This window comes from Mytilinidion resinicola (assembly GCF_010093595.1).
Source record: "Mytilinidion resinicola strain CBS 304.34 unplaced genomic scaffold BDZ99scaffold_4, whole genome shotgun sequence".
Taxonomy (NCBI): domain Eukaryota; kingdom Fungi; phylum Ascomycota; class Dothideomycetes; order Mytilinidiales; family Mytilinidiaceae; genus Mytilinidion; species Mytilinidion resinicola.
The window spans coordinates 267,130-288,792 of record NW_022985440.1 but is presented as its reverse complement, the minus strand read 5'-3'; the positions used below and the strand labels follow the sequence as shown (position 1 = coordinate 288,792).

The following is a 21,663-nucleotide window of genomic DNA, read 5'->3' as shown; positions in this document are numbered from 1 at the left end:
TCTCTCAAAGACCCGGAGCTCTCCATAGGGAATGCACGTCTGAAATATGAACATCAACATCAGGACGGCAAAGTCCGTAAATGGTTGTGGAAGTTCACCTCTCGAGTCTGTCAGTATGGCCAGATCTTGGATGTTTCGGTACAGCATCACCCCGAGTGCGTCAGTCTGGCTTGGGGGGCAATGAAGCTGCTCTTTATTGTATGTGATCCGGGTTAAAACGACTTAGAAAGATGCATGCTGACTAGGCATCATGGTAGCTGGTTGAGAACCATGGAAAGTTGGTGAAAACCCTCTCCAAAGGCTTAACTCAGATCGCAGATGCCCTGCCGCGTATCGAACTTGCAAACATCCTCTATCCAACAGCTCAGATGCAGCAGGCCGTCTTTCTTTTATACAGCCATGTCATTCGATATTTCATAAGGGCGGAAGAGTGGTATCAGCAAAGTGAACCCCGCCATGCATGGGAAGCGTTCGCAAGACCCGCAGAAATTCGTTACAACGATCTCATTGCGGATATTGTAGAGTGTACTAAAGAGGTTGAAAGCTTGGCTACTGCAGGGGCTCAAGCTGAGCAGCGTGATATGCACTTGGAGATTCGAGACCTAGGAAAGAGATTGAGAGACTCAGAAACCCTCCTTCTAGAAATGCGAGGATTGCTCATTTGTATATCCCCTCTTTTGAAAGTCTTCTTGTCATCTGACGTTCTGCTCCAGCCTATCAGTGCATTCAAACTAGCGCAAACTTGGATACGAACGTACGACTGACCGACCTCCAACTGAACCAAATCATGGACTTTCTCTCGGGAGCGAATAAGTTAGACCCGATCAAAGCACTCGGATACCGTCTTTCCATCGGCAGAAGACATAGAGAGCGCCCCAGGAATGCTGAATCCGGTCCAGCATTCTGGCTCAGTCCCAAATTCTCGACTTGGGAATCGTCTTCTTCTCCAGCACTCATAATGGTGAAGAGTGACTACACACATCGCCTTCGAGTGCAAAACTTTATGATAAATGTCATCAATGTGTTACGGGGCCAGCAAATCCCTGTCATATGGGCCATCAAGGGATTGTCTCCAACCGGGCCAAGTGCTGCCCCAGTGGTTGATATTGTGAAAGGCCTCGTGTGCCAAGCGATCCCGCTAAACGTCTCTTTGCATACTGAGCACCATCTTGCTTTCAACTGTGCGCAGTTCAGAGCGGCAGAGACCCCAGAACAGTGGTTCGACCTTCTAGCCCGCGTTATCGCCAACCTTCCCCAACTACACATCATTGTCGATATTGAAGCCGTCGGAACTGCGTATACGCATGCCGCCATAATGGCTCACGGATTCTCATGGCTTTCGACATTCCTCGCCATGTTCCAGAAATATTCCTTTCGAAAATGGATTGCTCGGCTCAAAATTCTACTTATCAGCTACGGCTCAGCAGCAACGCAAATGAGGGATTTAGCAAAACACTAGGACCTAGTTGTCTCAACTCGCCAGAACTTGCCAGGCTCTGTCGGGCTCTATTCAACAGGCGCTGCCAGGCTCTACTCGACAAAGAAATATACCCACGATCGCTATGCATCGGGCAACCATGTTAAGAGGAAGGAAAGAATCTCAGAACAGTCCTTAGCATAGCTAGAGATAGGTCGAACAAAGCCGTGGAGGAAACAGGGAGCTGTTCGTGGGCACGATTGGGTGGGAGAGCATTAACGCGCACATGGAGTTCGAGTTCCGCAAGACAGAGGCGTTTAAGAAGCCGATTCCGATTTTCAGGGAGGGGTCTGATAAGATTACGATGCATCATGTTAAGTTTGCGCAGTTGTAGGAGGAAAGAGGTCGTGATCGGGAAGTAGCATTGAAATCTCCACTCCAGTTATGAGAGGCCGCAGATGAGATATATCGTTTTCCACCCTCTTTGAGTTAGAAGCTGTGACGGATGTAATTTTCGTAGCACTGCGGACTACGTGTTACATTTTTTTATACTTGAGATCGGTTATGGTCTAACGCGCATTTTGACATTGTATGTATAACTTGAAGACACCCCAGGGCTTACTGACAGGAAGATTTCATGGGTGTAAAGCTCTGAGCAGCGTAAGTAAGGTATGCCATTTCCACAACCCTTTGAATTGGAAGCTGTGAGGAATGTGCAGCTCGCAAACACTGTCTTTCGGGATAGCAAAATCTCACCAACTCAATCCGTACACCTCTTTTGGCAACGTACAGTACAATGCCTCGCCATAGAAATTCGTACACCTGCCTGTCACTGTCTATGGTGCTTCAACGTACTAATAGGAGCGGATACACTTCCAATCTGCGTACATCCTATTGACGCTGTCTGGGGTAGCCTCAGGAGTTTATTAGTTGTCCAAAATGCCGAACTTCTTATTCGGAATGTGGAAAATATTATGAAACTCTTCAAGCAGCGGCAAACGAGTGTACGGATTTCTATGACTAGGCATTGTACATAGCCTTTCAAGACGCCCCTAGAGGTAGCAATGAGATAAGATCACGGATGTCAAACTCTCAGCACCGCAGATACGAGAAGCCACTTCCACGCAGTTCAAGCCGAAAGTTGTCATGGACTTCAAGTAAAGGTCGCCCCACTGCAAATGAGGATAGCAAAGTTCAGCCACATCAATTCAAGGAGTCTGCTTCGTGCGTACACCCGTTTGACGGCGTCTGAGGTGCCTCGAGGAGGTCTCGGAAACCGGAAATCGATCGTTTCAAGGAACCTGAAACCACTTCGAAGTACCTCATACGCTGGCAGAATAGTGTACTGTCAACGTATGCTTAGCTTGAAGACACCTCGCGGCATGGCACATGCAAAGATTGAAACACTGCAAATAAGACTATTGTGTGAATTTTGTAAGAAGGCTAAGAAGCCCTCTCACTTGTGCTCACTAGTGGCAGTATCTAAGCATCAGTCGCCAGAGACTCACCATCTCGTCTCAAGTACCTGTAATCCCCAGTACCTGTAACCCGAGCACCTGCAACGCCCGCCTCAGATCTGCCATCTAACCTTTTCACTCCGCAGAGTCTTCAGCAAGCCGACTACAAGCACCTTCCGATCGCTCACAGGCAGTCCACCGAACCTATCCAGCATCTCATCGCAATGCTGCTGCGCCATCCACTTCCAGTACGGCGACAGCTTCGTCCAATCGTTGCCGAATCCCTTGCTCCAACCCTCAAGCGGAAGCTCCTTCAGCGCAGTCTTGGTCTTGACGGAGCCGGGGACATCGCCTTGCTCCGGTGCCGTCTTCAGGAATTGATAGGCCTGGTAGAGGGCCTTGCTTGTCTCCTCACGGTTCTTGATATACTCGCTGAAGGGGATGAATGGCTTGACGGACTTGTTGTAGCGTTGGCGGGCCTCCATGAACAGCTTCTTGTCGTCCTCGTAATCTTTCTTCTCTTGCTCCTCCGCAGCTTTGATCTTGTCTCCAGGATTCTTCAGGCAGTTGCGACGAACGAGCAGGAGGTCGACGAATGGATTGTGGACCTCGAGGCAGCCAAGTTCGACGGGGAGGTAGATGAAGCCTGCTGGAACGTCCTCGATGTTGTAATCCTCCTTGACTCGCTCCCGCAGGTACTCCACGATGTTGCCCTTCGCGCTCGGGCGATCAGAAAGGATTCCGTCGATGATACGACGGTAAGCCTTGAGCATCATGTTGACATGGTCGAGCCCGAAGCAGTGCGCTGGATGCGCGAAGTTGCTACCCAGGAACCGGCTGAAGCTGTTCCATGCCTGGATCCAGGCAAGGATACTCCGACAAGCACCGAGATGCTTCCTGACTTCCTCGATGTAGCCATTGACCTTTCCCTCATCAATGACCCACTGGCCGTTCGCTGGATCGAGGTAAAGGAGTCCGAAGCGAACACGTCCTTTGGGAAGGATAGAATCGGTTATAGACAATGGCGACGGGGTGTTCGAGGGTCCAAGAGCTACAACTTCAGAGCCGGTCTTGTCCATGTTCAATTCCATGCCCATGAACTTGGAGAATTTTTGGATCTCTTTCCAGGCAGCCAAGCAGACACCTTCTTCTCCCCAGACCCATAGATCGTCGTGAAGTCGGTAGAGATTGGCACCCTGCGTCTGCTTGTTCACTGCATAGTCGAGGCAGAATAGAATCGCCTCGCCCATCATATCGCTGAGCTGGTGACTGTCTGGTACGCCACGCTGGCGCACGCGAGGCTCCCCTGACAGTGGTGCGGCAGTCAATGCAAGGGGACAGCTAAGAAACACCTTGAAGAAGTTGAGCCAGTCGGGGGAGACTCCGAGGTACTCAAGCACTGTGAAAATTGTCGTATGAGGAAGGGACGGTCCGAATGACTTGAAATCGGACTGCAAGATCGTAAACGGCCGCTGCATCTGCGTAGAGATGAGCATCTCCGTCGTGGCGGTACGGAGAAGCGACTGCTTGACAGCAAAGGAGGTGTTTGTATCATCATCTTGTCCCGCGCCGAGCACTCCGCCAATGGCGGCCTGGTTGCGAGTAGCTCTATTGCTGGTCTGTACAGCCTCGTCTGGCTCGTCCTTGTACTCTCGAGCGCCTTCCTTCATTGATTTCGGCAGCTGTGTCATGAAGTAACTCGCCTGGTACTCCCTAAGTCGAGTGCTTCGGAGATTCTCCGTGGTGTTCCTAGTAAGCCAAACATGACGAAAGGCTTTAGGATCATCAGGCTCACCCTCATGCTTCCGAGGGGGCTGAGTCCATGCGCTGGCCTTGAACTCATTCAAGCATTTCTTCAAGTACGTGGCCCAGCTAAGACCAACGAACTGCAGCAGGATTGCTTCATGGGTATCCTCGTCCATGTAAGCCCGAAACTTGCCATTCAGATTCTTGCGTAGATCGATAAAGACTGGCGAGGATTTCCAGTTCCAGGTGGTGATCGACTCCAAATCCATGTTGAGTGAATCAGCCAACTCGCTATTTAATAAAATTAGCATGTTCAGCGGAGCTATTGATAGAAATAGAAAGCCTTACTCTAGCACGTCTGACCGCTTCTTCAACTCAACTAGTGACTGCCGCTTCTCGCCTGAGAAGAGGTCGTTCTTGAGAAGGCTGTCAATGCACCATCGGAGCGACTGCTTGTCTAGGGTCTCCTTGATCTTGAAGTTCTGAAGTTGCTTCTGAAGAATCTTGAGTGCCTTTCCACGCGCTGTGGGAAATTCCGGATCCTCGAAAAGCTCCTTGAGATAGCCTTTCACGTCACTGCTGGATACGTTGCCATAAGAAAAAGCTAACGCCTCCCATTCCTTTCTCTGCCGGCTCATCTCTTCCACCACAGCACCATCCACGAAAGACTCATCGTTTGAGATGATCAACAGACTGTCTTCTTGCTTGATTGTCGGGGAATAGGCGGCTCCAGCAGCTGGGAGGTTGTGGTAATCATTCCAGTCTGACACGAGCTGACCAAAGAGACCAGCGAACTCATACTTAGAGCCTTCAGTATCCAGAATGCCTTCGACCTGAGTCCGCAAGGCCTTGAGCTCGGATTCAGAGACGGATGAGTCAAACGAGGACTGTTGGAGGTATGCTTGGACGTTGATCAAGCGACGTTCCTTGTGAATTCCAAGCTTCTTGCCTAGTCCGTCGATAAGCTTTCGCAGCTTGTCAGCTTGAGTAGATTCTTTGTTGACGTCATCAACGATGTTCTTGCGGTGAGCTGCGAACTGCACTTGGCTCTGCTTGAGCTTGCGCAGCTTGGTCTTGGTGATGTCCTCCAAGGTGGAGGCGAGCAGAAGGGGCGTCATATTGAGATCTTGCAGAGAGGCAGTGAGTTAGTGAGCTCTGCAGTATTAGTGAACGATCTTGACCAACTCAGGCTAGTGAAGAGTTTTGAAGAGATTGGTGGTGGAGGAGGAAGAGTTGAGCTGTCGTCAGAGGTAGAAGGAGGTAAATAGTGCAGGCGCGACACCAGTCTATCCGCAATAGGAACGCTAGCCCAAACAGGCGGGCGTCAGGTTCCAGAGCTGTCTAACATCGTCTGAGGTGGCCCGGAGCGATAGAAGACTTGTTGAGGCTGGAGTTTCTCAGCATTTGATAACGCACCAGGGGACTTCAAGCAGTGCTGGGCGAGTGTACACAAGCCTAGAGTTGGAGAGGAAAATCACAAATTCGTGAATGCCATTTTTTGGCCAAGGAAAGTCTGGTCGTAACAACTAAATGAAAATGATAAAGAGAAATTGACATCTGAGGAGAACTCAAGAGAACCACCCGCCGGGCCTCTGCACTCTGAACTGAATCAGAGCGTCTACACACCTTCTAAAAGCCTCTGGAAATGACAAGAGCCTTAACGAGTTAGGAAACGAGGACAAAGAAGAATGCAAGACAGTAACAGCGTGTCCCAGTTTGACTTCAGGCATTGAAACTCTCATGGCTTGTGGTTCTACTCCCTTGAGCTTGCTGAGAAATCATCAATATGTAGTCAACGACTGTTTCTAAGGCTGCCGATACATCAAGACAATCCTAGTCGGACTTAAGAACCTTAAAAAAGGTAACTAGATAGGTTCAGGTAGGCACTAGGACTAGACGCATATTATGGCGGAAACTTCAGCCACAACCTTACCGTTTCAAATGGCGATCGTAGCGCTATCTCCACGCTAGATCTTGAGGCTGAAGAGAAGTTGTTTTCACTGGGCGCCTTAAACTTTATCGAAGTCTCCGGATACCTTCATTGGAAGCGGAGTAGTAACAATTCGATACGCTTCTGGAAGTGCTTACCTACTCTCTAACCGCCAGGCAACATCATCATCTGCTCGGTGTTCAGCTTTGGATCTTGACCATCTCGTGTCTGACTAATTCCCTTCACCCCCAAAGTTAACTCTAAGCTATACTCGATAGTCGATGACACCGAGAAGTATATAAGTAGGTGGCCTTCTCCTCTTTATGCGTACCACTATCCAAAGCAACACCTTCCATCAATCGTATCAATTTAATCCGTCCCAGCGCTTCCCAGGACAAAGTTCCAACCAATTTCCGAATTCATATCTTACTATGTCTCACCTCCAGTACTCTGACTATGAGGGGTACGGCGATAGAGCTAGGAAGGAGGTCCACTATAGCCAGGCGGTCCGATACGGCAGTATCATTGAGATATCCGGGCAAGGTACGTTGAAATGAAACCACTCTTCCATCCATCAATGCCTCGCAATCACACCTACCCTAATACTACTCCTTTCCAATGCCCTCTTCTACAGCTTCTTAAAACTTACGCCTCGCCCTCCAGGCGGATGGGACCGCATCTCCGAAGCCATCCCCGCCTTAGAAGGCCCTCAAATCGACCAAGCCTTCGCCAACGTCGAGCACACGCTGCAAAAAGCAGGCGGCAAAGGCTGGTCGCAAGTGTACAAAGTGCGCTGCTACGTAGTGAAGATGGACACGCTGGAAAGCGGCCACATCGTGCGAAACCTGCGGAAGTACTGTCCGGACCATCAGCCGATTTTAACAGTCGTCGGCGTAGAGAGCCTAGCGCTGAAAGACATGCGGATTGAGATCGAGGTCGCCGCTCATTTAGGAGAGTAAACATGTTTTCCAAAAAATGCTCGACCTGCTTGCCTTTACGCGGGTGATTGAGATGAAACGAAATAAATGGACCATACTCATATCTTCTTCTCAACCCTTAAACAAGCCGCAACGCTATTACAAAAAAGCTTGCAATTCGCCGGCGTGAACTGATACTTATTCTGCACGTAATGCTTGTACACGACCCTCGCTGCCATCTCAAGTTAGCAAAAAGCTCCCCTAAACCAAACTAACCCACATAGAACTCCAGGAATAGACATGGCGTATCAACGTGATAACGCGACAAGCAGAGAAAAAAAAAAACTAAAAAAATTCCCACAAACCTTCCCTCGCAACCCCCTCCCCACCGCCCCCACACCTCCCCACCTCCTCCTGCCAATTCCCAAACCCCGCCCCCGTCACCATGACCCCCCTGAGCAACATCTCCTTCCTCCTCACCGGATCCTTCGCCTCCGCCGTAAACAGCGCAAACCCCTCCTCCAACCGCGCCTCCCCATGTCCCCCTTCTCCATCTCCACCACCCACGCTCTTCACCAGCGCAACCGCATACCCCCTCGCCCCCTCCTCCCCCACCGGCCGGTCCAGCACCAACAATCTCACGTGCTTGAACGCCCGCTCCTTCTCCTTCTCCTTCCCGCTCTCGCCCGTCCGCCGCGCGATGAGGTTGCGCAGGTAATGGCTCGACGCAGGCGCGTAGTCCAGGTACAGATAGCGGACGGCGATATCGGGCATGTTGCGCGGCAAGAACGTCGTCGGCGGCGCGCGCGAGGCGAAGTCGCGCGCGATGACCGAGGGGTCGGGCGACGGGGCGCGGGTCGTGTCCTGCGATGCTGGGTCTGGGGAAGCTAGGGAAGCCATTTGCTTTTGGATTTGCGCGCGCGGAGGAGGGAGGGAATTGGGGATTTAGGGCATCGTGGAGGGAGGTGGGATGGGATGGAGAGGGGGTGGTGGGAGTGTCAGCTGCGGCTGTGGCTGTGGCTTTTAGCTATCGGCTGTGGCGCATTGCGCTGCTTGCATGCCTAGCATGGTGGTTTTGGGGATGGTTTTGAGCAGCGTATAAATGTGGGGGGTTGAGCTGTCTGAGGCGCTTGAAGCAAGCTTAGTGACGGAGAGCTTTTGCTGCGATGTGGAGAGTTTGAGGATTATCCTTCAGATGGATGGGATGAAGCACGTGACGTCGACATTCTAGGTATAGGTGCGATGATACTGTAGATATTGCGCGCGTTCAACCAACCCCTCACTGAGTAATAACCAACGGAGCATTTCCCCACGTCTCAGACGACAATGCGCAAAAGGTCTCGCGATCGAAAGATCTCCCAAGCCACCGCAACCACGGCCGTAATCAAACGAGGCAGTTACTGTACAATAGGTATGCTTCCCGCTCCCGGTCCTGGCCCCAGACGGTTCACGGCTGTCGGCACCGCGAAACCTAGTCCCAACATCCCAACATCCTCTTTCAACGAACCACAAAGACGTGATACACATTAAGGAACAAGCTCCGCGGGATGAACACCGATGGCGTGCGTCACGCAGCTGTCGCGAAAGGATGCTTGAAGCTTAAGCAAGGTCGTACGTTGTATGTATTGACTTTGTTTCACAGTGTCCCCAACGCAACACCCAAAAATCCACTATTTCTGGTGCCTTGCCTATATTGTCATACGAGAGAAGGAACATTGCAATGTTGCGGTGAATACATATTAATTATCAACACGAGGTGAAAATAGTGAAGCTAAAGGATAAGTCGGCCACTTCGGTTACTTCGGTGAAGGGCAATCCAATTGGTCGGCAGGCTTCCTTTACCGCTCGTAAGGCCGTTGAGCTATTCGCTTGGGTTCGTTAATCGGACAGGGATGAACGCGTGAGAGTGGATCAAAGGCGTGCTTGCGGTTGGGGATGCTTGTAGGAAGGATTGCTAGCGCGAGACATTCGAAAGTATTAGGTATCTGATATGTAGTTACAGAAAACTCGGGGCAAGATGGAGGCTGGAATTAAGTTAACTGAGATAGAAGCATGTGTATCGGTTGTTCATTCAGGCAGTACAGCTTGAAGCGGGAAATGGGTTCGTGAGACACGATGGTCCGGAGTGCTGGATAAAGTGAATGCTGAGCAAGTGATTTCCTGGGCGTCTGAATAGTGGTGTGGTGTGTGGGGCTGGGACTCCGAAGAGGGCTGGCTGGCACCATCCCCACCTTGCACTGTGGCACGAGCGAGAAGAGCTGCATGCATCGATTAATCAATTGGTTGAGGCTGCCCAGGTGACAGATGACTCAATCCTGACTCTTTGCCAAGCCATCGCTGCTCAAAACTGCATGTGAGCACGCTGTCAGCAGCGCTTATACTGACGGTCGTGACGATCGATGACGGAGTGCGAAGTGAGTCTGGAGAAAAAAAAGATATCGGAGGCCGCTCATCCGCGCGCCGAGAAATAGCCGCGATAATAAGATCGCGATGAGGTAGTTCGCAGGTTGAAATCTGGGGAGAGGCGAGCCCAGCAGACATCAGAGTCGGATGCGACGGCAGCGCGACGAGGCCGGAGACATGATGGCTGGCCGGGGTCGGTGGAGCGGGGTGATCCTGGCGCTGTGGATGGTGCGGGTGAACTCCGCGGTCAAGCCCCGACGGGCAAGGTCGCCAAGCGGGTGCAAAGCTTGTTGGTGGGCTGATGGCGTCGATCGCAGCGCTGTCGGCGATGCTGAGGCGTGGCGGGTGTTGGCGGGACTGATGAAGCTGCTGGACGACCAAAGCCCGCCCCCGCTGCCTCTGCCGAGTCTCACGCCATCTACATAGCAATGCCAGCAAGACAGCTTCGCCTCAAACAACACTGATACATACCTGTGTCGTCACTGTGTCGTGTGGAGTGCGGTCCATGTATTGCGTTTGGCACTGCTTGCTAGACGTCGTCGTGTGTGATATTGTACGGGCGTGCCGCGGCGTGACTTGGCGCCGGGTAGTTCGGAACCCTTGTCCGTTCTCATGGTTGACGCCGGCTGCTGTTCGGTAGACCACGGCGAGTTCATTGTGACGGGAATTGCTCAGGACGGATTCAAGGATAGCTACCAAATACTTGTCCATCTTTGACATTACTTGTGCTGTGTCTGGAGATGCGCGAGAGAAGGCACGGCTTACTGCGATAAAGGCTCCTTCGAGCATTTTCTGGAGGCCGTCTCGGTTGGATCCTGGGAGAAAGGCGCCTGCAACTAGCGACAAGGCCTGCCGAGCCGACCAGGTGTCGCCCCACGTCATGCATGGGAAAGCAGCTGCAGCCACATCAGAAAGTGCTGGTCGGCCGACCGATGCCTCCTTCGCAGCGAGCTTCGCTGCTAATGCCGCAGCGCCGTTGCTCTGGCGAGCGTCGCCGATGCTTTTGGTAAGCCTCAAATCCTCGGACGCCGGCTGGAGTACCCACCAATCCACCCGACTTGGCCGACTCTGCCGTGCAGCTGCAGCCTTCCAGTTCTTTAATAATCCTCATCCATACCCGCCGACCGACCCTCTAACTCCGAGCTCTTTGTGACCCAACGTTCAGCATCCTTCTGCTCCAACCTAAGGCCTCAGCCATTCCTATATCACTCGCCCTCACAGCTTCTCGCCTTTCCGCATAATCGCGAGCTCCCTGCCCCTCCCCACCCACCAATCATCCCACCTGGCTGTCTCTCAGTCTCACCGCAGCTTCCGTCGACCAGGATACATGCAGAGAGGTCGCGTCCTCACCCTAGCCGCCGCAGCGCTCCTACTAGAGGCCCTCCCTCTAGCAGTCGCTCACGGCTCCGACCACAATGATGAGAACATGAATATGGCACACCATGAGGCTCCGGCTTCGGCCGGCAACAAGCCTATGAGCTACTGGAGCTTCGCTGCCCACGTCGGCGTCATATACGCACACATCGTCCTCATGAGTTTGGCCTGGATGGTGGTGCTGCCTGTTGGTGAGTGCTGAGAATGATGCGCCACAGCGAGGCTTCAATCTGACCTGGTTCTAGGCGTGATGTTTAGTGTCTCTAGGTCTCGGTTCGCGCTCTCAGCCCAGTTCATTTTCCTCATCGTCAATGCCTTTGGCATGCTCTTCGGCATCATATATGATCGCAAGACCCCAAACCTGTACGCGAACAATGCGCACAGCAAGACTGGGTGGATTATAACGTGGATTGCCTCTGCTTGGGTCTTCATGGCTCTCGTGCAGGCCTACACGAGTCGGGCCAAAGCGCACTCCATGGAGGATCATATTGCGCAGCCTGTGTCCAGCGCTGCAATGGCCCAGTATCATCGCGTTGAGGACGCGCAGCCTAACTTCTCGAGGTGGTCGAATGACTCTGGCCATGGCACCGAGCGCAACTCGTCCTCGCTGTGTGGCCACTCTAGGTCGCCAAGTGTCGAGTCCGAGAACCAGCAGTATAATGAGCCTCAGAGCCCTTACCACCATGACGATGATGAACCATTTGACAATGACGCGGAGAAGCGCGGCTTCTTGCGGAATACTTCTGTTGATCGATTCCTCGGCCGCAATATTTCTCGACTCGCCTCCTTCGGCCGACTTTTGAAGACAATGCGATTCTTGTATGTCGTGATTGACCGTACCATCTTGATCCAAGGATTTGTTGCCGTCACAAGCGGTACTGTGGTGTACGGCGGCATTGGTGTAAGTTTTCTCGACAATGGCTCTGGACTACAGTCAACTAACAACTCTTTCAGCGAGGCGGTGCCGTCTTCAACGTCCTTGCGCATTACGTAAAAGGAGGTATCTTCTTCTGGTACGGCCTGCTCACCCTTGGCCGCTGGATGGGCGCATTCGCGGATTTCGGTTGGGCGTGGAACATAAAGCCGCCCAAAGAAGTGGTTGGTCGTCGGCGCGCGGCTCTACCTAGCGCCGAATTCGTCGAATCCTTCGTCATCTTCCTCTACGGCTGCTCCAATGTCTTTCTCGAGCACTTGGCAGCCTGGGGCGGCGCTTGGACCGCGCAGGATCTCGAGCATGTTTCCATCTCCGTCATGTTCTTCGGTGGTGGATTGCTCGGAATGATTGTCGAGTCGCGCAAGATGAGAGATCTCCTCAACTATTCCATCGCATCGGCCCAAGACTCCATGAGCCCCAGCGAGTCGTGGCAGCCACCCAAGTCATACCGCTTCTCGATGAACCCGATGCCCGGCCTTATAATCCTCCTCTTAGGCATCATGATGAGCTCGCACCACCAAGCCTCGATGCTGTCCAGCATGATCCACAAGCAGTGGGGCAACATGTTCGTCGGTTTCGCTCTGGCGCGCGCCGTTACCTACATCCTCATGTATCTCTGTCCGCCCACGTCGTACCTACCTTCGCGCCCACCATCCGAGATCATCACTGCCTTCTGCCTGGTGGCCGGCGGCATAACCTTCATGGTGAGCAATAAGGACACAGTTGCGGCGCTGGAGTCGTATGGCCTGGACGCCATGTTCACCTTTACCGTTACCATCGGCTTCACGGCTCTGCTGTTGGCGTGGACGACGGTCCTCATCGCCTTGAAGGGATGGGCCGTTCGTAAGGAGAGCCAGACTCCCTTTGCCAAACGCAGCGCTGGCGCGCTCGCGTAAATTGCAGTGCAACAAAAAGTAATGTCCGCCGGTCTCGAGCCTCGATGGCTCCATGGAAAGACGCGAGAGAAGGAGTAGGCAGACAGACTGATCGCCGAAAAATCATGAGCGAGAATGATGGAAATATTTATACCCACACGACGGCACGGGACGGGACGACTCATTAGTGCTGTTTTTTGCTCTTCTTTCGTTTTTCAGCACGCATCATGATACCACTTGCAGCGAGCGACGGCACTGTACGCTCTTCGTTTTCGAGAGAAGACGGCTGCATCTTTGATTCTTTGGGGTTGGATAGATGATAATGAGCGTGGTAATGGAAATGGGGTAGCTGACGATGGAGTTATGCGTAGTGAGGGAAGTGGGCACCAGGCAGAAGCAAAAGCAGAGATTGAAAACCTTTTGATATCTGAATGAAACGCGATCATGGAGAATGTGATACGATGTGTTATCTCGTATATATATCAACTTGTGCTTTTGATGGTAAGGAGAGATGGGTGGGAGGTGAGTTGGCCACCGATGTGCGCCTGACGGAGTTCACTCCGCTGGTTTGATTGGAGGAAGTGCTATCCATCCTCTCCAAGGCTCTCTGATAAACAAGACCCCTTACCACACTTGGATTATTGAAGAAGTGGCGTGATGTTGCTACGTTTCTGGTATGCCTCTAAGCCAGTCAATTTGTACTGGCAATTCTGGATCAGATTCTAGTGTCACATCCACGCCCACTCATCGGCATCGTATCTACAAATGAACAGAGAGACAACTCTATCGTAACATCGTATGGAGGACACAGTCTTTACTCTAGGTAAGGAGTGCCTCCTTACTCTGCTGCAAAAGGTGCATTAGCGTGAGATAGAATACCAGGCAGGGCGTGGTGTCCTTACTGGGACTGCTTTAATTCTGATAGTGGGGCCAATTTGTCTCTTCGATAAGCTTTCTTCATGCTGCATCTCTGCGCGCTTGCAGTCGGCCTCTCGTACTAGCACGTGCCAGGCCACTCGCACGTGTGCCGCGGACGACAGGGATGCCACCGCCACGGCGGGAGGCGCGTGGTGCGGGCGCTGGGGTGGTGAACTTGGTAACGGTTTTCGAGGACGGTGGGTTGTCAACGAAGGAGGTATCGTTTGTGCTATGATAAGTCAGTCTCGGGATGGTGGTGACGCGTCCAGAACGGCTGATTAGATCTTGGTGATCGATCCAATGGCATTGATTGGACTGGTGAGAGGGGTAGGGAGGGATGTTAAGGAGGCGGTCTTACAGGAAGGTGGCTTCCGGATCGTGTTCACGCGGAGGAGGCCCTGACATGGTGAAGGAGGCGTTTAGCGCGGCTTGTTTCTGTGCTTGCTTGAAAGATTCGGGGACGGGCGCCTGTGTGAGAGGTATTAGCCTTTACCCTATCGACTAACAATACTCTGTGCAATTATCCATCCGCTCTCTAATTCTTTACTCTGAGATTTTGAAATGTTCCCAGTCGATCGACTGATGTCCTGGTTGTTTGCTTGTAACAAGTATATCTTACCTCCGGAAAGTCCACACAGAAAGCATTCATGTTCATCCCATAGAGGAATCCCGCAAAGCTCTCACTGAACCGCGCCAAGCTCTCGTGCATCAGCTGGAGATGCATGAAGTTGTTCTCCAGATCGGCCATTGAATCTGACAAGTCCGCAAATGCGGGCTCGAGGGCGTCTAGCGGCGTAGCAGTATTGTATGGTCCCGCAGCGCGCTGACTCGACTCTCGGAGGGAGGACCGCGAGGAGGGCCGGAGAGGTGTCTGGGAACGGGAGGGGGGTCGAGAGCGCGAGCCAGAGCGGCGGCCTGACGAAGGCTCGTACTGAGGCGTTGTGGAGGTCATGGTGGGATTGACGCTCTGCTTGTGCGTTTGAATAACACTAATGCTTGTGTGCTATCTCGGGCCGTGAGGTTGGGCGAGGGACTCAATCGTATGGCAAGAGACAATTGCTGGTGTTCAAGCGGGTTCGATGGGTGAATTGCGTCGGTGAAGCAATGTTGCAATTGAGTGTAGCGGGGCTGCATACCAGATGGTAGCGTGGTGTTTTGGACGCGTTTCGGCAAACAAGCCGAAGCCCTGTGGCCCTATGCAGCCTGGCGGCGCGATGCCCAATGACGATGCCGCCCGATTAACGGGAGGCCGGCTGTCGTGTGTCGGGCTGGGCTGGGGCACCGAAAGATCCCCCACTACGTCTGCAAGATCGCATTTATCCACCCTGCAGGAAAGACGGAGAACTGCCGCTCGGAGATTTGTACCTGTCCGTCCTCTGCTTCTGTTCCTGTCCATACCTACATAGGTATCTTTGCGACAACAGCACGCTTGCTCAGCCTCTCCGCACTCTCCCGGCCTCATCAGCCGTCAGCCCTGCCGCTCCATAGTGTTACCCCAATTTCTACGCCATGGTATAACAGCCGTCATCCTCTCTTCTTACTCCTACGCTCCTACGCCCCTACGCCCCTATGCCCCTACCATAACTCCCCTATATGTGTCGCCGAGTCTCTCGAATCTCTACATTCGTATACACCTATACATCCTACCGCCCGGCGCCGCGCATCCCAACTACCGCCTATACTCCCAGGAACCTACGTAATACGCCCAAGAGCGCGCACGCGCCTCGACACCTGAATCAGAGCAGTACAGGGCTCGTGACAGTCGGCATCCTCGTTGCCATTACAATTGGCGGCGCATTGCTTATACCCCTCACCAAGAGCGCATCATCGAATAGAAATCAACCACGAGACACCTCTGAGGTATCTAAAACATCAGCCTCGACCTTTATAACATTGGAAATGACACCTAAAATGCCTCCCGGAAGGCCCGGGACCCTCACACCCGAGCAAGAGGTCAAGCTGCGCGAGTTCTGGGCCGTGACGCTGAGGGTCTTTGGTGTGTACGAAGAGCCGACAGCTGAAGAGCCCAACGGCGCCACAACTCCACGCGCTTCGACAACCGAGCCACCAGAAACTGGCGGCAAGAAAGACAAGCGCAAGAGTCGGCTCCACATGTTCAGGAAAGGCAAGGACAAAGGTACGGATAGCGATTCTGTGTCAGGGACCTCGACTCCTTCGGACTTGAGTCAGTTGAGTCTTGCGGATGGTGAGGACAAGCACGGCGAGACGAAAGACTTCAGAGCCGCCTTGGCGAGCACCAAGCCCGATGACTTACGCAAAGCCTTTTGGAGCATGGTGAAGCACGACCACCCTGACGGCCTTCTTCTCCGCTTTTTGCGCGCCAGAAAGTGGGATATAGAGAAAGCGCTCATTATGATGATCTCAACAATGCACTGGCGGGCTGGAGAAATTCACGTTGACGACGATATCATCCGCCGAGGTGAAGCTGCGATGCTGGAACAAAGCAAAAGCGACGACCCAAAGCTGAGAAAGGAGGGCCAGGACTTCCTTGACCAGATGCGAATGGGCAAAAGCTACTTGCACGGTGTTGATAAGGAGGGCCGGCCTATTTGCGTAGTAAGAGTGCGGTTCCACAGACAAGGCGAGCAAAGTGAGCAGAGCTTGGAGAGGTTTACTGTATACACCATCGAAACCGCGAGGATGCTTTTGAGGCCACCGGTTGACACAGCTGTAAGTGGTCTTCGAGTATATATTTTTATCAAGCATCCACTAACGCTTTCAGACCGTGATTTTTGACATGACCGACTTCTCCATGGCGAACATGGTGAGTTTCTCGACTTTGTCGTACTCTCAATCTGCATGTCTAACCTGGTTCTAGGATTATACGCCTGTAAAGTTCATGATCAAGTGCTTCGAAGCAAACTATCCCGAATCGCTTGGCGCTGTTCTGGTCCACAAGTCCCCTTGGATTTTCCAAGGTCAATAAACCCCATAATTATGTACCATTCCATGTATATGCTAACGGTTCTCTAGGCATATGGAGTATAATACGTGGCTGGCTCGATCCCGTTGTAGCAGGCAAAGTGCACTTCACAAAAAACCCCGACGAACTGGAGGCATTCATTCCCCGAAAGCAAATACCAAAAGAATTAGGTGGCGACGAGGACTGGTCATACAAATATGTCGAAGCCGACCCTGCGGAGAACGCCATCCAGGCAAACATTGAGCCACGTGACCAACTCCTTGCGGCTCGCAGCGAGATAGTTCGCAAGTACGAGGGCACAATCCTGGACTGGATACGATCCGCCGGCAAGGAAAGCGCTGACGAGAAGGCTTCCTCGGAATCTGTACGGGTGCAGCGGGATGCGCTTGCAGAAGACCTGAAGAAGAACTACTGGGAGCTGGATCCGTATTTGCGGGCGCGATCGTACTACGACCGCACAGGAGTTATACAGGCGGGTGGCGTCTTAGATTTCTACCCTTCGAAAGAGCCACCCAAGGCTGAAAGCGCGAAACCGGTACTGAACAAAGTGGAGACGAGTCCGGATGACTTGGATTGAAGTCACTAGTGTCCATGTATCCAGTTGTATAGTTTTCGTGAAGAGGTCGATGCGTATTCGACAGTTTGGATTTTGGCTAGAGCGTCCTAAGTTTCTGATGAGGATGATCTAGATGTGTCTAGCGATGGAGCAAGTGTTTGCTCGTCGCTACCGGATGGCTGTCGGTTCGGGAGCTGTGTTGACCTAATGAATGGCATCCAGGACGGAATCTCAAACCCTTTTCTCCTCCGAATCAAATGGTGCTCCTTATGGCCTCCAAGAATGACGACTTGGATTATGGTATATCCTGCCGGGACAGTATTCTACGAGCGAGAATTTTCGGCGCTCTCTATTTTACATAATCAGACCGACACGGTCATAACTCGACAAGCTGGACAATAACCTGGTGTAGCAACGCGCTTTAATTTCGGAAGCTTGCATGTTTCGTCGGCGCAGGCATAAAAAACCAGGAGTTGGCAACCACTCGGTGCTTCATGCGAACAGGAGCTTGTAGCGAACATTGTGCTATCTATGTTGGTCTATAAGACGAGGTGGATCAGATGAGATGTTACAGACAGTATGTAGCATTCTCCACTGCTTCTGCTGGTGGTGAAGTTCCACCGATCTTCACAACTTCTGATATTTGTAGGATTATCTGTCAACGAGCTGATTCGTCAGTCTAGAGGTTTGTCTGAGAATAGATCGATGTGATTAACGTCAAGTGCCAATGCAGGCAGCCACACGCTCGGCTTGAGCTGACACAGCACGTGATCATCATTCCATTTGGTCTGGCATACTTTGATCAGTGAGGATTTGCTCCCCGAATTAACAGTATCTAGCCTTCACTCTTAATATCCTTTTTACGAGATGTTGGGTCCTTTAGAAATAGCCAACATTCCCTAAACATGCTGTGCCAATCGGGTAATAATAAGCCCCGACTCGAAGGATGTAGCCGCCGCGCAAGAACCTCGCACAACACCACATTATACTTTATATCCATGTGATTACTTCGCTTTATTCTCCACATTAGATACTCTGTCATAGCTCAGCCTCATGAGCTTTCGGCTTATGTCACCGGCGATTCAACCCCAGGATAGGTACGATTTCCGCTTCTACTAATAGCACCGTACTCAGCCCCGTCGGCTGTTTTGATACAGGGGACCATGTTGGTGAAGAACGGAGGCTGCAACATGCTCGCTAACATACCCATGAAGAAATTAGTCAGGAAAGCTGCTCTGCACGACTATTCGTCGATCAAGCTCCAAACGCTGACCTCGCAAATCATTCTGCTTCCTGTTCCCTGTTTCTTTCTAGGATTTTTGGTGTTTATCCGCCAGGGTGGGTACAAGATCTCCCAACTTTTCAACCTCGGAAATAGGCTTGTTTCATGGCTTCCATCCTTCGCAATTACAGCCATGTCAATTTCATCCTATGGCTAGACAATGCTCCTGTTACTGGCCTGCTCGCTCTGCACAGCCCATGCCGTGGTACCGACAATTCTCGTAGTGAAAGCTTCTCTGAATTTAGGCACTGCCCAGATCGGAAAATGCACTAATATAAGACAGCTGCAGCTAAGCCTCATCGATGTTCATCCAACGTTCTTCAACGTTCAAGGCGCTGATATTGGTGCAAATATGGCTTTCAACTTCCGTTCCTTGGCAAGTGCCATCGTCACTTTTTTCCTAGCTGCACCTATCTGCGCTTATCCAACTTTTTCACTTGACGATACGCCAGAACCGCTACCGGTCAATCTCACAGCGAGACAAGACGTTGAACCCAGCGCAATCCACTACACTGGATGGCAAGGGTGTGATGGTCCTCAACAAGACGCCATTCGAGGGGCGTGGAAGGAGCTGTTGATGCTCGGCAAAGCCAATAATCATGACATAGACTGGACGTCCGAGGTGAATATGCACTTTGCTTACGATGTCCTTCGCATCTGCCAACTAAGTGTTACTATCTAGGCTGCGCAAGACCTTCTTGGGGCCGAACATAACAATGAGGAATTCCAGACCGAGATCCAAAGTAGGTTGTTGCCTGACCCTTATTCTCTGAGCTGTGTGCCGTGCCACTCTAGCTAACAATACCACTTAGACATCCTTAAGAACATCGTGACCTGGACAGACGACGGAACCTTCCTATCGTGGCAGCTTGAAGTTCGTTGTGATGATTACTTGCGGCGCTCTGAACTAAGTTGCCCATATATTACAAAGCCGGAAGATGAAACAAAGTGTATGTATAGGCTGAAGAGAAATACACAGAATTCGAGTACTAACACTTGATTAGGCCATAGCAGATGCTGGCAGGCAATAACGTTCAGAAACGCCAATGGACAAATAGAAGTCGCCAGATGGATCCCTCGTGCGGCAGCATACACCACCAATCACAACGGCGTTTTAGTTGCCACGATCAACTGGTGTCCGAGTTTCTTCAGTTTGCCAACGTGCGTGGACCAGGCCGCGAAAACTATCGCCGCGTATCCCGCAGGGTCCGAGGATAGGTTGAATCTAAATAACTACCAATGCCGCGGTCAGTCATGAAACTATTTCCAGACTCGTTGGCATGTACAAACTCTAACGCTTCTCCAAACGCTAGGCTATGTGGCGCTACACGAGCTGTTCCACATCGATAGTATGTCACATCGCGTTGCGTACGCCGTCAATCATATATATGATCGTAAAATCAGAGTCAAGAATCCCGTTACGGGCTTGTTGATCACTGTTAACGCGTATGGCCCTCAATATACAAGAACTCTAGCTCGATGGACTATCAGGACGGGATGGTGGGTGGTTACCAATGGTATGTGACTGGTTCTCATCAAATACGCACCTTTCATATACTGACTTCTCATCAGCCGACAACCTTGCTCAATACTGCTTAGCAATGTGGGCCACGTCAGGAGCTGGAGACTACCCTCGCTACCCACAAGTGAAAGACATAGACAGGCCGGTCACAAGCCCTAGCTCGTTCGGCGTGGACAACGATAACGGCGTCATCAGCTTGATCGACGACCCTACCGGCGATCTACTAGGACCCCTTCTCAACGTCGCTCCAGAAGACGCATACGATGCTTTTGCCGCCGGAGAACTCAGCTGTAGCGACGCGGGATGGGACAACAGCACCACGGACCCTTGGGTCGACCCTTGCGATGGCGACCCCGACAATACGGACATCGACCTTGACTCCAGCCCAATCAACAGCAGCCCGACGACAACGGCGGTGCCGGTCCCGGTGCCGACGACGACTTCTGCTCCACAGCCGACTGATTTCAACTGCAACTGTGGCGAGGATGGGTGCTCGGCGGACAGCATGCCATGCTGTGCGAACGGCAGTTGTGCGTGCCATTGTGGGGAGAGCGGGTGTGATGCCGGAGATCCAACATGCTGTGCTAGTGGGACATGTGCTCCGCTGCCCGCAAGGATGAGGTTTATGTAAGGCAATTCACGGTGCTGAGAGCTTTACATACATGAACGCTTCTTGTTAGTAGGCCATGAGGTGTCTCCAAGCTATCTATACATTGTCAGAATGATCACTTGAGTATATGAGGTTGGAAGTGAAACACCTAATCTGCGGCGTTGCGGAAATTACATCTGTGACGGCGTCCGATTTGTAGTTGGTGGAAATGAGATACCTCATCTGCAGGCTTGGGAGCTTTACATCCTGGTACGCTGCTATCTAGTAGGCCCTGGGGTGTCTTCAAGCGATTCATACGCGTTCAAAATGTTCGTTCAAGTGTAGGTGATTTGAAGTGGCTGGAAACACAACCCCTAATTCACGGCGCTGCGAAAATCACATCCATACTGGCTTCCGATCTAAAGCGGGTAGAAATGACATACCTTATTTACACTGCTAAAAGCTGTACATCTGTGATGGCGTATGACTGGTCGGTCTGGGCGCGTCTCAAAGCTTTATCTAGGCTATCAAAGTGTGTACAGAGTGCGCTCGATTTAAAGTAGGTACATTCTCATGTCCTCGACCTGATTCGCAGTGTCTGAAACATGGCATCCTTGATTGATAGATTCGGGGGTGTCTTCCAGCTATAAGTGCGTTGTCAAAGTTCATTTAGAATGTATGCGATTTGAAGTCGGTATATGCTATTATCATCGAGCTAAATCACAGTGTCTAAAACATTACATCCGTGAATTCTTCCAGTTGATAGCTCCTGAGGTGGTCTGGAGGTATATGCCCGGTG

At 51.8% G+C, this 21,663-nt stretch overlaps 9 protein-coding genes across 9 annotated transcripts; 6 read left to right on the top strand and 3 right to left on the bottom strand.

Moving 5' to 3' along the window:
- Positions 1-126: 126 nt before the first annotated feature.
- On the top strand, positions 127-1,459 carry BDZ99DRAFT_380384 (uncharacterized protein; the record flags this gene model as incomplete). The annotated part of the gene is made up of 3 exons (XM_033715186.1): positions 127-198; positions 258-663; positions 714-1,459. Coding segments are annotated over 3 exons (1,224 nt in total), but the record flags the coding sequence as incomplete, so codon positions are not given.
- A 1,164-nt stretch (positions 1,460-2,623) lies between these two features.
- BDZ99DRAFT_495381 (uncharacterized protein) lies at positions 2,624-5,738 on the bottom strand (the record flags this gene model as incomplete). Its single annotated transcript, XM_033723370.1, has 2 exons — positions 2,624-4,911; positions 4,969-5,738. 2 exons carry the CDS (start codon positions 5,736-5,738, stop codon positions 2,988-2,990), a joined length of 2,694 nt encoding a protein of 897 aa, XP_033580713.1. The 3' UTR covers positions 2,624-2,987.
- Positions 5,739-6,981: 1,243 nt separating this feature from the next.
- Positions 6,982-7,711, top strand: BDZ99DRAFT_436202 (endoribonuclease-like protein L-psp; the record flags this gene model as incomplete). The annotated part of the gene is made up of 2 exons (XM_033717528.1): positions 6,982-7,093; positions 7,214-7,711. The coding sequence occupies 2 exons, from the start codon at positions 6,982-6,984 to the stop codon at positions 7,507-7,509; spliced, it is 408 nt and encodes a 135-aa protein (XP_033580712.1). The 3' UTR covers positions 7,510-7,711.
- Positions 7,712-7,812: 101 nt separating this feature from the next.
- Positions 7,813-8,367, bottom strand: BDZ99DRAFT_472911 (uncharacterized protein; the record flags this gene model as incomplete). Its single annotated transcript, XM_033721800.1, has 1 exon — positions 7,813-8,367. The coding sequence occupies one exon, from the start codon at positions 8,365-8,367 to the stop codon at positions 7,813-7,815; it is 555 nt and encodes a 184-aa protein (XP_033580711.1).
- A 2,622-nt stretch (positions 8,368-10,989) lies between these two features.
- Positions 10,990-11,600, top strand: BDZ99DRAFT_459512 (uncharacterized protein). The gene has a single exon (XM_033719179.1). The coding sequence runs from the start codon at positions 11,198-11,200 to the stop codon at positions 11,444-11,446; it is 249 nt and encodes an 82-aa protein (XP_033580710.1). The 5' UTR covers positions 10,990-11,197; the 3' UTR covers positions 11,447-11,600.
- On the top strand, positions 11,124-13,171 carry BDZ99DRAFT_223941 (uncharacterized protein). Its single transcript, XM_033713455.1, has 2 exons — positions 11,124-12,145; positions 12,199-13,171. The coding sequence occupies exons 1-2, from the start codon at positions 11,495-11,497 to the stop codon at positions 13,072-13,074; spliced, it is 1,527 nt and encodes a 508-aa protein (XP_033580709.1). The 5' UTR covers positions 11,124-11,494; the 3' UTR covers positions 13,075-13,171.
- A 1,006-nt stretch (positions 13,172-14,177) lies between these two features.
- BDZ99DRAFT_409770 (uncharacterized protein) lies at positions 14,178-15,102 on the bottom strand. The gene is made up of 2 exons (XM_033716556.1): positions 14,591-15,102; positions 14,178-14,439 (listed from the first exon to the last, which is right to left on the bottom strand). The coding sequence occupies exons 1-2, from the start codon at positions 14,921-14,923 to the stop codon at positions 14,326-14,328; spliced, it is 447 nt and encodes a 148-aa protein (XP_033580708.1). The 5' UTR covers positions 14,924-15,102; the 3' UTR covers positions 14,178-14,325.
- A 369-nt stretch (positions 15,103-15,471) lies between these two features.
- Positions 15,472-17,585, top strand: BDZ99DRAFT_223917 (CRAL/TRIO domain-containing protein). Its single transcript, XM_033713454.1, has 4 exons — positions 15,472-16,662; positions 16,715-16,756; positions 16,811-16,910; positions 16,966-17,585. The coding sequence occupies exons 1-4, from the start codon at positions 15,565-15,567 to the stop codon at positions 17,490-17,492; spliced, it is 1,767 nt and encodes a 588-aa protein (XP_033580707.1). The 5' UTR covers positions 15,472-15,564; the 3' UTR covers positions 17,493-17,585.
- Positions 17,586-19,074: 1,489 nt separating this feature from the next.
- BDZ99DRAFT_567487 (uncharacterized protein) lies at positions 19,075-21,322 on the top strand. The gene is made up of 6 exons (XM_033727691.1): positions 19,075-19,375; positions 19,436-19,496; positions 19,566-19,703; positions 19,758-20,000; positions 20,067-20,270; positions 20,326-21,322. Exons 1-6 carry the CDS (start codon positions 19,106-19,108, stop codon positions 20,904-20,906), a joined length of 1,497 nt encoding a protein of 498 aa, XP_033580706.1. The 5' UTR covers positions 19,075-19,105; the 3' UTR covers positions 20,907-21,322.
- Positions 21,323-21,663: the final 341 nt, after the last annotated feature.

Excerpts from the sequence above, each read along its gene's own strand:
- BDZ99DRAFT_459512 (XM_033719179.1), top strand. The coding sequence starts at position 11,198 with ATGCAGAGAGGTCGCGTCCTCACCCTAGCCGCCGCAGCGCTCCTACTA.
- BDZ99DRAFT_223941 (XM_033713455.1), top strand. The coding sequence starts at position 11,495 with ATGTTTAGTGTCTCTAGGTCTCGGTTCGCGCTCTCAGCCCAGTTCATT. Across the intron at positions 12,146-12,198 it reads TGGTGTACGGCGGCATTGGT|CGAGGCGGTGCCGTCTTCAA; the intron begins GTAAGTTTTCTC and ends CAACTCTTTCAG.
- BDZ99DRAFT_409770 (XM_033716556.1), bottom strand. The coding sequence starts at position 14,923 with ATGACCTCCACAACGCCTCAGTACGAGCCTTCGTCAGGCCGCCGCTCT. Across the intron at positions 14,440-14,590 it reads TCTGTGTGGACTTTCCGGAG|GCGCCCGTCCCCGAATCTTT; the intron begins GTAAGATATACT and ends CCTCTCACACAG.
- BDZ99DRAFT_223917 (XM_033713454.1), top strand. The coding sequence starts at position 15,565 with ATGTGTCGCCGAGTCTCTCGAATCTCTACATTCGTATACACCTATACA. Across the intron at positions 16,663-16,714 it reads GGCCACCGGTTGACACAGCT|ACCGTGATTTTTGACATGAC; the intron begins GTAAGTGGTCTT and ends TAACGCTTTCAG. Across the intron at positions 16,911-16,965 it reads GTCCCCTTGGATTTTCCAAG|GCATATGGAGTATAATACGT; the intron begins GTCAATAAACCC and ends ACGGTTCTCTAG.
- BDZ99DRAFT_567487 (XM_033727691.1), top strand. The coding sequence starts at position 19,106 with ATGGCTTTCAACTTCCGTTCCTTGGCAAGTGCCATCGTCACTTTTTTC. Across the intron at positions 19,376-19,435 it reads ACATAGACTGGACGTCCGAG|GCTGCGCAAGACCTTCTTGG; the intron begins GTGAATATGCAC and ends GTTACTATCTAG. Across the intron at positions 20,001-20,066 it reads AAATAACTACCAATGCCGCG|GCTATGTGGCGCTACACGAG; the intron begins GTCAGTCATGAA and ends TCCAAACGCTAG.